This window comes from Cavia porcellus, unplaced genomic scaffold, assembly GCF_034190915.1.
Source record: "Cavia porcellus strain 051 isolate PalLab524CR breed Dunkin Hartley unplaced genomic scaffold, mCavPor4.1 scaffold_19, whole genome shotgun sequence".
NCBI classification, from domain to species: Eukaryota; Metazoa; Chordata; class Mammalia; order Rodentia; family Caviidae; genus Cavia; species Cavia porcellus.
This window is the reverse complement of record NW_026947502.1, coordinates 22,715,778-22,728,670: the sequence shown is the minus strand read 5'-3', so window position 1 is coordinate 22,728,670 and position 12,893 is coordinate 22,715,778. Positions and strand designations below refer to the sequence as shown.

General features: G+C 47.7%; 1 protein-coding gene across 1 annotated transcript in view; it reads right to left on the bottom strand.

The window, feature by feature from the left end:
* Positions 1-930: 930 nt before the first annotated feature.
* Wwc1 (WW and C2 domain containing 1) overlaps positions 931-12,893 on the bottom strand; it is a 156,726-nt gene continuing 144,763 nt past the window's right edge. Inside the window, exons 19-23 of the mRNA XM_003473184.4 lie at positions 12,008-12,172; positions 6,268-6,360; positions 3,727-3,960; positions 2,917-3,038; positions 931-1,741 (exon numbers count right to left, since the gene is read on the bottom strand). Of these exons, the coding sequence (XP_003473232.2) occupies positions 1,675-1,741; positions 2,917-3,038; positions 3,727-3,960; positions 6,268-6,360; positions 12,008-12,172 (681 nt within the window). The 3' untranslated portion in view covers positions 931-1,674. The remainder of the gene's footprint in view (positions 1,742-2,916; positions 3,039-3,726; positions 3,961-6,267; positions 6,361-12,007; positions 12,173-12,893) is intronic.

Genomic DNA, 12,893 nt, shown 5'->3' with positions numbered 1-12,893 from the left:
CAGTGTGCTTATGACTCTCAGTGGAAACCTAAGTGAACATGATGTGGTGTCTGGGCCAATCCCCAGGTAGGTGAGGGTGGTTTAATGGGTCTACGGAAGGGTACAAGAGTCTGTTATTTTTGTTTTGTTTTGTTTTTTTCAACAGGGTGTCACTCTATAGTTCAAGCTGGCCTTGAATTCACTAGCCAAGGCTGGTCTCAAACTCATGGAGATCCTCCTCTCTCAGCTTCCCAAGTGCTGGGATTACAGGCATGTGCTACTATGCCCAGCTCAGTATCTTTTTTCTAATACAGGGGTTCACACTACATTGTGCAGGCTGGTCTTCTGGGTTCAAGCACTCCTCCTGTCTGTGCTCCTGAGCAGGTTAGACTAGACATGCCCACCACAGAGCCAGCATGAGTCTGTCCTTTTACTGAGCTGCCGAGGAGGTGCTTTGGTTACAGTAGGGAGCGTTATACTTGGAGAAAAGGCACACAGCATGTCAGTGAGAGGATGGAGGAAGAGATTTTGCTGTGGTTCCAATTTATGTGTCAATTTGACTTCCGATTGTCTGCAGCAGCCTCTGCAAAGGAGCTGTAAGAGCAACAGGGTCCCCAGAGCAGCACACGATGCCAACTCTTTTGCTCCAGGACTTCTTACAATTGAGCCAGGAATAACGTGGATTAACATCGTAGGAAGAAACTGCAAGACAGACTGCAACATGTGTAGAGGAATTCCACAGAAAGAGACAGCACAGAGAATATTCCCAGTCTCAACTGGGAATTCTGACTCCCAAGGAGCTGAGAAGTCTAATGAACACATGAGCAGAGTGGGCAAAAGAAAAAAAAGGTCCAGGGCTGGGAATGAATCAGAAGGAACTGATTGGAAAGCAGAGAGTAAAAAGTCATAGAAACACAAAAGTGAGGGATGGAAACGAAAACGAGAGGCAGGTTCTTTTCAAAAGGCCACTTTATTGATGGAGATAAAACTGAATGGAGCTCTCCGTAGCCCTCCCCTCACTCAGTCAGCGGCTTCACTGGGCATCTGAGACGGATGTGGCCAATCGCCAGCCGGGGCTGGATAGCTCAGCCAGCTCCACTGCCCGCTGCAAGTCAGGCGGCCACACGAAAACACATCACAGCTAATGACAATGGATGAATGCACATCTGAATCCCCCTGATGATTTCTGCATTTTTTTTTTTTTTTAATATTGTACAAAACAGGTGAACTAGGAAAGGTTAGCTGCACTGGGCCATCCTCGGGACGTCCTTTTAGGATTACCGTCCCCCCAACACCACTTCTTATTGCAGGAAAACCTCTAACAGGTGCTGCTGTACAAAAAGAAAAATCTAGACGATTTTAAGAAGAGCAGCAACTGAATGCTGCTTTAGTTCATTTAAATTTTCTTTCCCAAAAATACATTCCTAAATATACAAACTATACAATCTTTTCATTTTAATGCTGGTTTTTTTTTGTATTTGTTTTATGGGTTTTTTTATTGTTTGTTTGTTTTTTGGAGGTATTTTTTTTTTAATAATAGAACCAAAACTAAAAAAATCTGTTCATTTTAAAACCAACAAGAGCGCTAGAGGACTTGTGACTCAGTACCTTCATATAACACCACATAAATAAACTTTAGCCACAGTCAACATTCACAGCGTGGTCCGTGGAACAAAGGAAATACTTTTCTGGCGGTTAGACGTCGTCTGCAGAGAGGGCTGGGATGTTCATCCGAGGCCGGGTGAAAAATGCCATCTTCTCTCTGCAAAACAGGCCACCTCAGGGGTTTCAGTCTTACTAGGCAGATGTTTAGGAAGGACATCTGCAGAGGGAGGTGTGCTGGGCACTCAACCCCACTCTCTGCGCACCAAACTAGGCATGGGTTTCAGGTCTTGGGATATAGCATGGCAGTAGAGCACTTGCCTGGCATGTGCAAGGTCCCTGGTTCAATCTCAGCACCAAAACAAGCCAAACCAAAGCCAAAAACGTTCATTTTACTACTGAGCTATTTCCCTAGTCCTGGGTAAGAAAAATTCATGATTGTAGGGGGCTGTCCTGTGCCTTGGGGGATGTTTAGTGATGTCCTTGGCCCTGACCTAGGTGATGCCTGTAGCATCACCAGTTTCTAATCGAGACAATGAGAAATAGATGGTCATTGCCAAATGTCCCTGAGGCAAGAAGGACCAATAAAACCACCCCTGGTTGGACAACACTGCTTAAGTGGATGCATGAGAGTGATCCACCATCTTTGGGGCATCTCAGAATTTAAAAATGGTACTTGGTTCACTTTGAATGTTATAGATTCTCTGTTAAAAATCAAGAGGTGTCCAAGTATGTTATACAAATTATATTACATTTTAAATGTTCATATTCCACAAAGGCATCTTTTCAGTATGTACAAAAATATATGTACTTCCCCCCTGCCTCTCTCTCAGACAGAAGCTCTCTTTCTCTTCATATATGCTGCTCTTAAAAATCAATACATATGCATTGTCTGAAAGACATCAGAAGTCTGAGTTCAAGGCTGTTTGTGGGTTGAAGACTCAAGCCAAGAAGCATTTGGACCCTGCCAGCTGTATGTCTGGGTGCAAGAAAACAGGCTCCTGACAGCCTGGCAGGCAGCAGGCAGAGCCAAGGAAGCCCAGTGGGCATCCATCGACCCCAGCCAATCCTCTGCAATTACCAATGGTGGAAATGCTGAGAGGAAAGGCCACAGTAGGTGGCTCGTTCATTAAACGAAAGGATCCAACAAATTACCTCGAGTTGTGTGGGATGGATAAAGACAGGCAGGGGAAGAGCACTGCAGTACACTCAGATTGCTAGAGACATCTCAGCAGAGGATGAACATCTGTTCTAACAAGCACTGCAGCTCTGCTAGAGATGGGCGCAGGGGATGGGACTAGAGAGGCTGGGATACTGTGCAGCTGCTGAGCTCACCTGAAAGACTGCACTTCTGGCGGCTCCTTGCAGCTCTGTCCTCGAAGCCTGTGTACGTCCTTGGCAGCTGCTCGCATCATTTTGTCTGTCTGCAGTGCACTCTTGTGCTCCGCTTGGTCCATCTGTGGGGCAAAGCAAGTAAGGGCTTGACCCAGCGGAAACCTCAGAGCCTACAGATATGAGTCAGGACGGGGGAACTCATTGCCACAAATGACAAGTCCAGGGGAGTCAAAGGTGCCACCCACCATGGGGCCCGCATCCTTGTAATGATGCAGGAGGTGTTTGCCTCATTTCTCTGAGGGGCTTGACCTTGGGGGCTAAGAAGTGAATTCCTGTGTGAACCTGTGGAAATGAGGAGCTGAGGATTGCCGAGAACAACATGTGCAACCTCATCTAATCCTCAGGCCCCCTCGCAGGGAGATTTTATAATTGCTTCTATTTTACAGAATAGGAAACTGAGGCTCATGCATATTAAGCAATATGTTAATGGTGGAAGTCCAATCCCAAGTCTCACGGTTGTGCTACACAGCCTTAGGTACAGCGCTGCACCGTTTTCCTGATGCAAAGCTGTTGTAAGCACTCTTGTGAACAAACCAAGGAGAGGCCTAATATATCCAATAAACACACTGCACAAAGAATTCTGGTAAAAAAAAAGTGGGGGGGGGGCAACAGTCACATGGAGTGGACAGAGGGATTCCGAGCAGCCAGCTGCTGGCTGTGAGGGGCCACTGGAACCCTCTCAGCAGGCCCTGCGGTGAGGACTGTGGGTGTCCTGCAAAGCTTTGACTCTCGCCAGCTCTCGGGACTCACCCTGTTTTCCAGCATCCTCAGCAGCAGGCGGAAGCGCTCGTCCTCACGCAGCCCCTGGGGCAGCTCCTTCTCCCCATGGTTCTTGGCTTGCTCCAGCTGCTCCTTGAGCTCTTTCAGCACGGAGATCTCCTGAGTCAGCTGGCTGTGCCAGGTCCTCGTGGCCTGCAGGTCTAGTTCAAGGTCCAGTGAAGTGCGGATCAGGCGCTCGTTCCGCAGGGATTTGACCGATGAAGGCTGCATGGGGACGGCATCCAAAGTTACTAGAAGGTTCTACTACCCGGTGAGCCCATACAACCCTCTCCTCTGAACCCCAAAGACCCTCATTCATTTACCTGCGTTCATCTCCCAGGGCCCCGTCTTCCTCGAGGACCCACTCATTCCTCCACCTCACTCAATTGCCCTGGTCTGTGTGGGCCACCAGACCACACAGAATCTCAGAATCTCTAGTTCTGGGAAAGCGCATTTTCTAAGCCCAGGTTAATACTCAGTTCTGGCACTTGGCCCAACTACTTGGGTAAAACGTAAATGTCAGGCAGCAAGAGGCAAACCTGAAACTGATAGATGTGGTCATCTTTACCACCATATGGGGTGACCCCAGAAGGAGCAGTGCTATGATGGGGAAGCCTAATGGTATTTCAATGCCTTTGCAAGGTTGATGGCACTTGGGGGAGTGAAGCAGGAAGATCGTGAGTTCAAGGCTATCCTGGGCAACACGATGAGACCCTGACTTAAAAACACAAAACAAAACTCACAGCAGGAGTTCTTCTCGGGTGAACATTGTCTGTGCTTATAAATGATCAGGATCAAGGAAAACCAGCTGTTCCTTGCTGCCCAAGTGCTCAGCAACCATGGAAAATGGTTGTACCCTGCCTGAGCCAACGTCCAGTCTTACAGTACCCAGGAGCCCCGGTAGAGCTCTCCTCTGAGAAAGTCAGCTCTGGGGTTAAGCAGGAGGGGCCAGGAGGAGGGGAGAAGGGAGCTGTAGGAAACACAGGAGAGCAAGTAAGAAAGAGCCCCACAATGCTGTTTCTGCAGAAGCAGATCTGGAATCCCAGCTTTAGAAGCCCCCAAGAGCTTACAATGCAGTCCCCAGGTCTCTGGCTGGGCCACATGATGGAGATGGCGGAAAGCCCCTTGGAATTGGCTTTGTCACCAGGCTTCCCAGGGTTCCTGAGAGCACCGTGTATTACCGGTCAGTTACAGCAGATGGAGCACGGGACCCAGAGTGGACACTTGGCTGCCAGTGACCCGAGGTCAAATTCACATTCTTCCCCAGCATGCTCTTCCCTGGGTACCCTTTCCAGAACTGCTGGGGGAGGGGCAGGGGTAGGCAAAACACCAACTCACTGTTTCAGTTTGTTTTTGCAGTGCTGGGGATAAAACCCAGGGCCTCATACATGCGAGGCAAGTGCTTTACCAGTGAGCTACAGCTGCAGCCCAAACGTACTCCTGTCTGTCTGTCTCTTCCTATGCTCTCCTCTCCTACCTTCTTCCCTCTCCTCCCCTCTTTTCTCTCTCTGTCTCTCTTTTTTTTTTTTTTTTTTTTTGTTACCAGGGTCAACTCATGACCTTGTGCCTACCAGGGAGGTCTCATTCTGCAAACGTATCAAAGTGAAACAGGACACCTCCTTCATCTCCTATATCCTTCTCAGAGTCTTAAAAACAGGTTACTCCTTTGCTTACTGTTATCTTCCAGCCCAGGTCCAGTAAGAAAGGCCTCTTTTGGGGGACAACCTGTGGCCCTTCCTTGTGTATTTCTAGACAGTCTAACTGAAGCTCTTGCATCCAGCAGACACCAAGCAGGCTCCTACAGGTCATGCTTTCTGGTTGGTGACTGTGACATCTTGGGTTGGTTAATTACGTTACGATTTAGATCTAGAATGTCCTTGCCAAAGTCTCATGTGTTCAGAGGTAAGGTTTTTGAAAGGTGATTGGGTCACAGGGGTGCCACACTCATCATTAATAATCTTTTAATGCGTTCATGTGCTATTCAGAGGTGGAGCCTGGTCAGAGTGGGAGGGCCACTGAGGTGTGACCTACTGCAGTGTATTCTTGTCCTCAGCTCCTCCCATCTCTCCCTGCTTCACAGATGCCATGCAGCAAGCATCTTGCCTCTGTGATGCCCTTCTCCTGCACTGTTTCTGCTCTGGACAACACTCTTGTTCCAACCACTGACTGACTCTCTGTGAGCCAAAATTAACCTCTCCTCCTTTAAACTGTGGGTGTCAAATACTCTGCCTCAGTGACGCAAGAGTGACTAATGCAATTCTTCCTGACTGACGTTAGTTTCTGCCCAGGAAGACATGCCTACTATGCACATTCCTGACCTCACTATCTGTCAGAATTCTCAGGTTATTATCTGTCCTTTGTTCCCTTCCCCAGTACCACAGAGGTGCAGGCTTCCTTTTGCAAATCATATCACCCTTGTAAGAGCACTCTTCAACCCAGTGGCTGTGGGTAAAACCAGTCACCAGGCCACGTGTGTTACACATGGAAAGGAAGGGGGTGCGGCCACACAGATAGCTTTGAGGTGACACTTACTCGTTTCATCCGGACACTGCGGCGCTCCAGAGAATTTCGAACAAAAGGTGGCTTTTTGGACAAGGTGGAGCTATCGCTATCACTCCGATTCAGCTACAAGAGAAAAGTCAAGAGAAGTTAAGCAGGGTAACAATGCATTCTGCTTTTTTTTGGTACCGGGGATCGAACTCATGACCTTGCGCTTGCAAGGCAGGTGCTTGTGCCACTGAGCTAAATCCCTGGTCCTAACAATGCATTCTGGAAGGTGCTCTGAGACTAGGAAGGAGGTTGGGTTTCCCTACTCAGCCAGTCCTTCCCTCCTTATATAGTTTCCCATTCTGGGTTTCATTCTGACACTTGTTGTAAGTGAACACTCACTGAGAACATACTATGTAAGATGCACGCTGCCATTTGTACCTGTTGGTCTCTGCCTGACACTAACTGAAATGGATTATCTTACTGAATTTGCCCAACAACCCCATGGGATAGGAGTGTTGTCATTTTACGTTGAGGACACAAAAGCTTAAAGATCACAGAACTTGCTCGAGGCTGGTAAACTGATGAACTTCCCAGTGAGTGTGACAGCATCAGTGTCACTGTAGGATATACTGACACTGGACCCACTACAAAAAGAGCTGTTGGCATCAATCTGACCCCTTTATTCACAAAGCCTACGTTTATTGGGTTAAATAAGGTCTTTGGTAAGACCAATATTTGGGGTGAGCAATATGGTTCTGTGGTAGAGTGCTTGCTTAACACGTGCCAGGTTTGGGTTTTCATCTCTAGCACTGAAGAGAGAGAAATGGAGGGAGAAGAAAGAATAGAAAGAAGGCAGAAAGGAAGCTAGACAGGTAGGTTCAGAGGGGATGGGAAAGACAGGTAGTGTCAGGATTAAATTCATCACCTTTACTCTGAAAATTCCTCTAAGCCCTAATTTATATCCCACCTCAAGAGGGCTCTGATTCTTATCCTTGGCCAGAAATCAGGCCACTGGTCAAGAAGGAATGGTTTTCTACTGAAGGTGAGTCCCAATCCTAAAGGACCAGTGAGAAGCACAGGGACAAATGTACATCTCTGGAGGGCAGTGCAGGAAGTCATGTTTCTAAAGTTATTAAGGTCAACACAGATCCACACTACCGTGCCTGTGTGTCTGGCAGCTGTGAGTTCACTGCTGCAGGTCTCTCTTGTGAAGCTATTAATGTCTTTGTTGTGGTTATTAATCACTATTGATGATAATCATATATGCATACACATACACACACGCACATGCACACACACGCACACGCACACGGTGTCCTCAAGCAATCTGAATGATGACTCAGAGAGATGAAGCTGCTTTCTGTGCATCCCAAGCTGGAGATGATCAAAGCGGGATCATAGCCTCGTCCGTGGCTATGCCTCCAGCACACCCCAGGATGCAGAGAAGGCTCAGGAAAGAAACTGAGGTGCTGATGCAGGGGCCACAATCCTACCAGCTGAGGTGCATTCGCATGAGTGGACAGTATGTGGGGCCAGAAGGGACTTTATTCTACATTATTGCAATCAAAGGTGGCATTTGTAGACGATGTGTCAAACCTACTAGAAATGGAAATCAGGATAACTGGTCCTTAATTAGTACTTCATGTGCTAAAGATTGTTAAAAAAAAAAAAAAAAGCAACCAACGGTGAAAGCTATATTAAGTTCTCAAACTTCACTTTTTTTTTTGAGATAGGGTCTTGCTATGTAGTCCAGGCTGACCTTGAACTTGCTATGTAGCTGAGGGTATGCTCAAACTTGAGGCAATCCTCCTGCCTCAGCTTCCTGAGTGCTGTGCCCCTTGCCTGGCTCACTTCTGCTTATTTTAAGATATTTTAATGGGAGCACTGTAATTTAAATCTCAGGGAACTTTTTAAAGAATGAGAATTTTGCAAAAGCTGTCCGTTTGGTCAAAGTTTGTCAGTTAACAAATGGGACAGCAGTGCTGATAAAAACACACAAGTGTGGAAAGCAGCAGGAAATGAAATTCACTATCCTCACCTGTGCTGACTTAAAAGTCATCAAGGACCCCAAATCAGAAAAACAAACTGTGTGACAAGGGTCATGCTGAAGAACAGAGAATGGAGCCTCCCAGCAGAGAGCACTTCCTGTGAAGAGATGTGACTGATACTGGTCCAGCAAGGGGCTACTGACAAGTGGACTCGAGGAGGCCAGCAGCAGCCATTCAGGAGGCGGCTGTGAGTGACACGCAGGTTAGAGGATCTGGAATTGGACTCCAACTTTGCACCTAGCAACTCTGTGCCCCAGAGCAATGTGCTTGGACTCTCTGGTTCTCCTTTCTGCATCTATGAAACGAGATGCACACAACTGGCCTTGCAGAGTCGTCTGTAAGATTAGATGACACGGAAATGTTTTCTTACAGAGGAGGGGAAGGTGTTGCTGATTAGCATCTGAAATCTCATCCTATGGGCACAAAACCCCTTCTCACGATTCTCGGTGGGAAACAAAGTCCATCTCCCGTTAGGGAGGCCCAAGGACCCATATCTTGTTTTCCTGGCCTTTCTGGCTGCTGGAGGCAGCCCCTGGCTAAGCTGTGTATCAGGTGCACCTGCTCTAGGCTCTGAATCACAGCCTAGGTCACTAGACCCAACTCTCTGCCACTGTCTTCTGCATTTAAAATAAGCCGCAGCTTTGCTCCACGTCGCTATCTTGGGGGAGAAAAAGCTACTGCAGTCATGGCAGCAGGCAGAGCTTCTGTAGACAGAAATGGCAGGAACCCGGTATGTACTGCAGACATAGTTAATACAAACGAGCCCCTTAGCAATCGGGGTGAGCCCTGCATAACCTTGTTTGTTTTATTGTGACACAGAGTCTGGCTAGGCAGGGCTCCACCTTGTGATCCTCCTGCTTCCTCCACCCAGCATGCTGGGAATCGCACACGTGAGCCTCCACATCCAGCTCATAGACTGTGTTTTCTTACGCACACAAAGCTGTGATACAATTTAATTTATAAATTAGGCAGAGAAAGAGATTAATAATACCTTCCTACAGATCTTAGCAACCTCAGCATAGGATTGTGGGGTTTTTTCTTAAGAACTTTCACTTTTTCACTTCAGAAAGCCTGTTATAGCTTTTCTTCATTATATCTTGATTCGCTGCAACACTTCCCTTCCGCTTTGGGGCCTGTACTAAGTCAAATAAGGGATAACTTGAAGGCAAGCACTGAGGTACCAGGACAGTTGATCTGATAACAGTGATGGCTACTAAGAGACTAACAAGTGGGTAGGTAAATATCGAGGCTATCCTGGAACAGGGCTGATTCACATCCCAAACTCAACGGAGCTGAAGGCTTGAGATGTTATCAGGATACTCAGAGTGGTTTGCAATTGAAAACACAGATTATTTTTGGAAACTTTGTATTTAATAATGTTGGACTGCAGTTAACTGCAGGAAAATGAGTCACTGAAAGCATAACTGCAGAAAAGTGAGGACTCGAGTACTAAAGCCACGACAACAGTGGGACCAGCCGGGGCTGTGTCCTGCGGCAGTGCCAGGGATGAGCTCACCTGATGTGTGCTGCGGCATGCTTTGGCTGTGACTCGGCCTGCCTTGATCCTACCTGATTTCTTAGGTTAGTCCTACAATCTCACAGTAAGTAGATGAGCTACTTACTTTCGTTCACAAACATTCCTTTCCTGAAAATACAGCTTATAGGTTATTTCTGTGGTTCACAATTAGGGATGCTAGGGTGGGGTGGGTACAGGATTTGGGAGGAGGAAGTGGAGAGTCACACTCTGGAAAGCAAGGAGCGGGCTAAGCAGTGGACGTAAGGTGGGGTGAAGGGCACAGGGAAGCCCAAAACTCCCCAACACTCTCTACTGGGAATTTGGCAGTGCTCATTTTGTGGGTACAGAGGGTTTATAGGCATGTACTATCATGCCTAGCTTGACTCAGTCTTACAATTGGAGGCTTTGGACATGGACTATTCAGATTCTGAGAACTCCTGTTACTGTTTCTCTCCCTCCATGATAACCAGGTAGACCAGGATCCAGAAGGCTTCCCTTCTGTGATGAAGTACCGGGACATGGCGAAGGAAAGCTCTGTTTTTGTTTCTACTCGTTATTCAATGCTTCTGGTAGGAGGACAGTGACATGCCATTTGAGCCCTGTACTCAGGTAAGGTGTGCACGCATCTCATTGGTGCCAACCTCTCAGAAGGGTGGGAGCAGTGGCTGGTTCCACAGCCCTCAGCAACCAACATGACCCTCAAACTTAGGGGCTTAGACACTCTGTGCACAGCATAAGGGAGGAAAGTGGCTGGCCCAGGCGAATTACACAGTAAGGAAGGAAGCTGGGGACTTAGCTCAGTGGTGTAAGGAAGGGTTGTGAAGAGGAGTGAGCAGGAAAGCACCCCAAGCCCACCATCCAAGGGCAGGGCCACTGTGGTCTGTGCCGTGCAAGCACTGCCATGAGAGAACCCGAGGCCTGTGGCCCTAGAAAGCCCACTTTTTTTTTTTCAAAAGGGAGGGCAGGAAATGTCCATGGGCTGTGGAACAGGGGGAAAGGCCGGGCAGGGCTGCACAAGGGAGAAGCAAGTGGGTGGAATTATAGTAACAATGCTGACCCAGTGCTGATTACTGAGCCTTTCCCGGGCTCCATCTAAAACAATCCTGTAAGAAAATAACAACAAAAACCCCATCTAATTCACTGACAGCAAGTCAGATGGGTTTTCTGCTGTAGGAACACTTGATTTCTAGTGGGTTTGTATGGTGAACAATTACAAAAAAGTTACGTTTTCTAGAGATTCAAAAGCAAAGTGGCTACTAGCCTCATTTTGCTATTGTCCCTGTTAACCTTCATCCAGAGTCCCTGGGAAGGTAAATGAGACAGAGAATATCAAATGTAAAAGGGACTGCTGGAGAAAGAGCATTCCAGTAAAGCAGCATTCCACTTGTGGGCTGTCATCTCGGCCGGACCTTTCTCAGGTTTCAGACCTTGATTGCTGAGTGGGTGCCCTGCTTGGCTTTTTGGATTTCAAACTCCAGGCATTGAATAGGTATTTCTTTAGCAAGGTTCATTTTGGTTTCAAAAATAATCATGTTTCCAAAAAGCACACAAAAGAGAAGACAGGAACGGGGCGTGGAAGCACATGCCTGTAATCCCAGCATTCTGGGAGGCTGAAATGGGAAGATCACAAGTTTGAAGCCAGCCCGGGCAATTTAGCAAGAGTTTTTTTCAAAATAACTAAAGCTTTGAAAGGCCTAGAGCTGTAGCCCAGGGTTCAATCTGTAGTACTGAAGTAGAAAAAAAAAAATAATCAGAAGACAAGTATTTAATCACTAAACAGAAGTAAATATAATTGATATTTTGGTGCATAACCTTCCAGTTTTTCATATGCATTTGGCATTATTTATTTATTCCTGATTGTATGGATGCATTTTGTGGTGCCAGGAATTTAACCCAGCAAGTGCTCTACTGCTGAGCTACATCCCCAGTCCTATACTTCAAAATTCTTTCATCACAAGTGAAATTTTCCTCTACCTACTGCTTGTGAAATGCTTGCTTCATAACATGTTATTTTTCTATGGTTATTAAGTAATTACAGTGATCAATCAATAAAAAAAACCCAGGCTTAGGAAATAGATCTGTGAATCTCCCATGGAGAAACTGAGGCATGGTTAAGCTACATGAGCAAACCCAAGCACACAAGTCATCCGATGTGCACCTCGAGCTGATGGTGCTTTGGGCTACCTAGGGGAGGAGGAAGGACCACACGCTTGCTTACCCGGCACACGTACTGGCTCTGGGGTCCAGGGGAGAAGGTCTTCGAGCGGATGATGGTGCTCCCCCGAAGAAACGGCCCTGACGAAGGGGCACCCACCCGCCGGTCCTTGGGCCGCACCACTGTGGGGGATGGGGCCACAGCATCTGTGTTGGTCTCTTTGTCCACCTGAGGAAAAAGCCACAGCCTTGAGGCCACCAGTGTCCAGGGAGTCCTCGGCCCTCACCAGAAGTCTACTCAGTGACCTGCCTCTCCTGTCACTTTGTCCTTGGTCCATGGTGCTTCCTCACTTGAGCCTTACTGGGCATAATTGGACCAGCCTTGCCAGGATGGTGCCCAGACAGATTCACAGGAGCAGTGCAGGTACCCCAAGTCCTAACACCCTGGACTTCATATCCTCAAGACTTATGTACAGGATGGATTTTGACAGAACCTCACTCGAGGCCTCCACTGCCTTCACCTAGAATTACTGAGGCTTTCTTGGAACTACAGAGGCAGCCAGGAGCCTCTTTTAACAGGACTTAAGGTTTTCCCTTGTTCATGCACAGCAGTCACTAGAAAAAGATCAGAGACTCCGGGTAGGGAGGAGTTAGAAGGTGGCCCAAGTCTGCTCCAGGGCCCTACAGCCAGGTACAGCCTGCAGCTCGAGCGCAGGCGCCCTGGTTCAAACACATAGGGTGCTCCAGCTGCAACCTTTAGGAAGAGCACAGAGCTCTCTGCGGACAGTGCCTCGAGCCTGTCACCACGGTTTAGTACAGCAGGGCAACAGGAAGCGAAGATACTTGACTCAGCTCCTCTTTCCAGATGCACTTTCCGCACACTCAAATGAAGAAATACATTCCTCCCCAGCCTCTGCACCTGTCTGCAGGCGGTAATGCAGCATCCACTT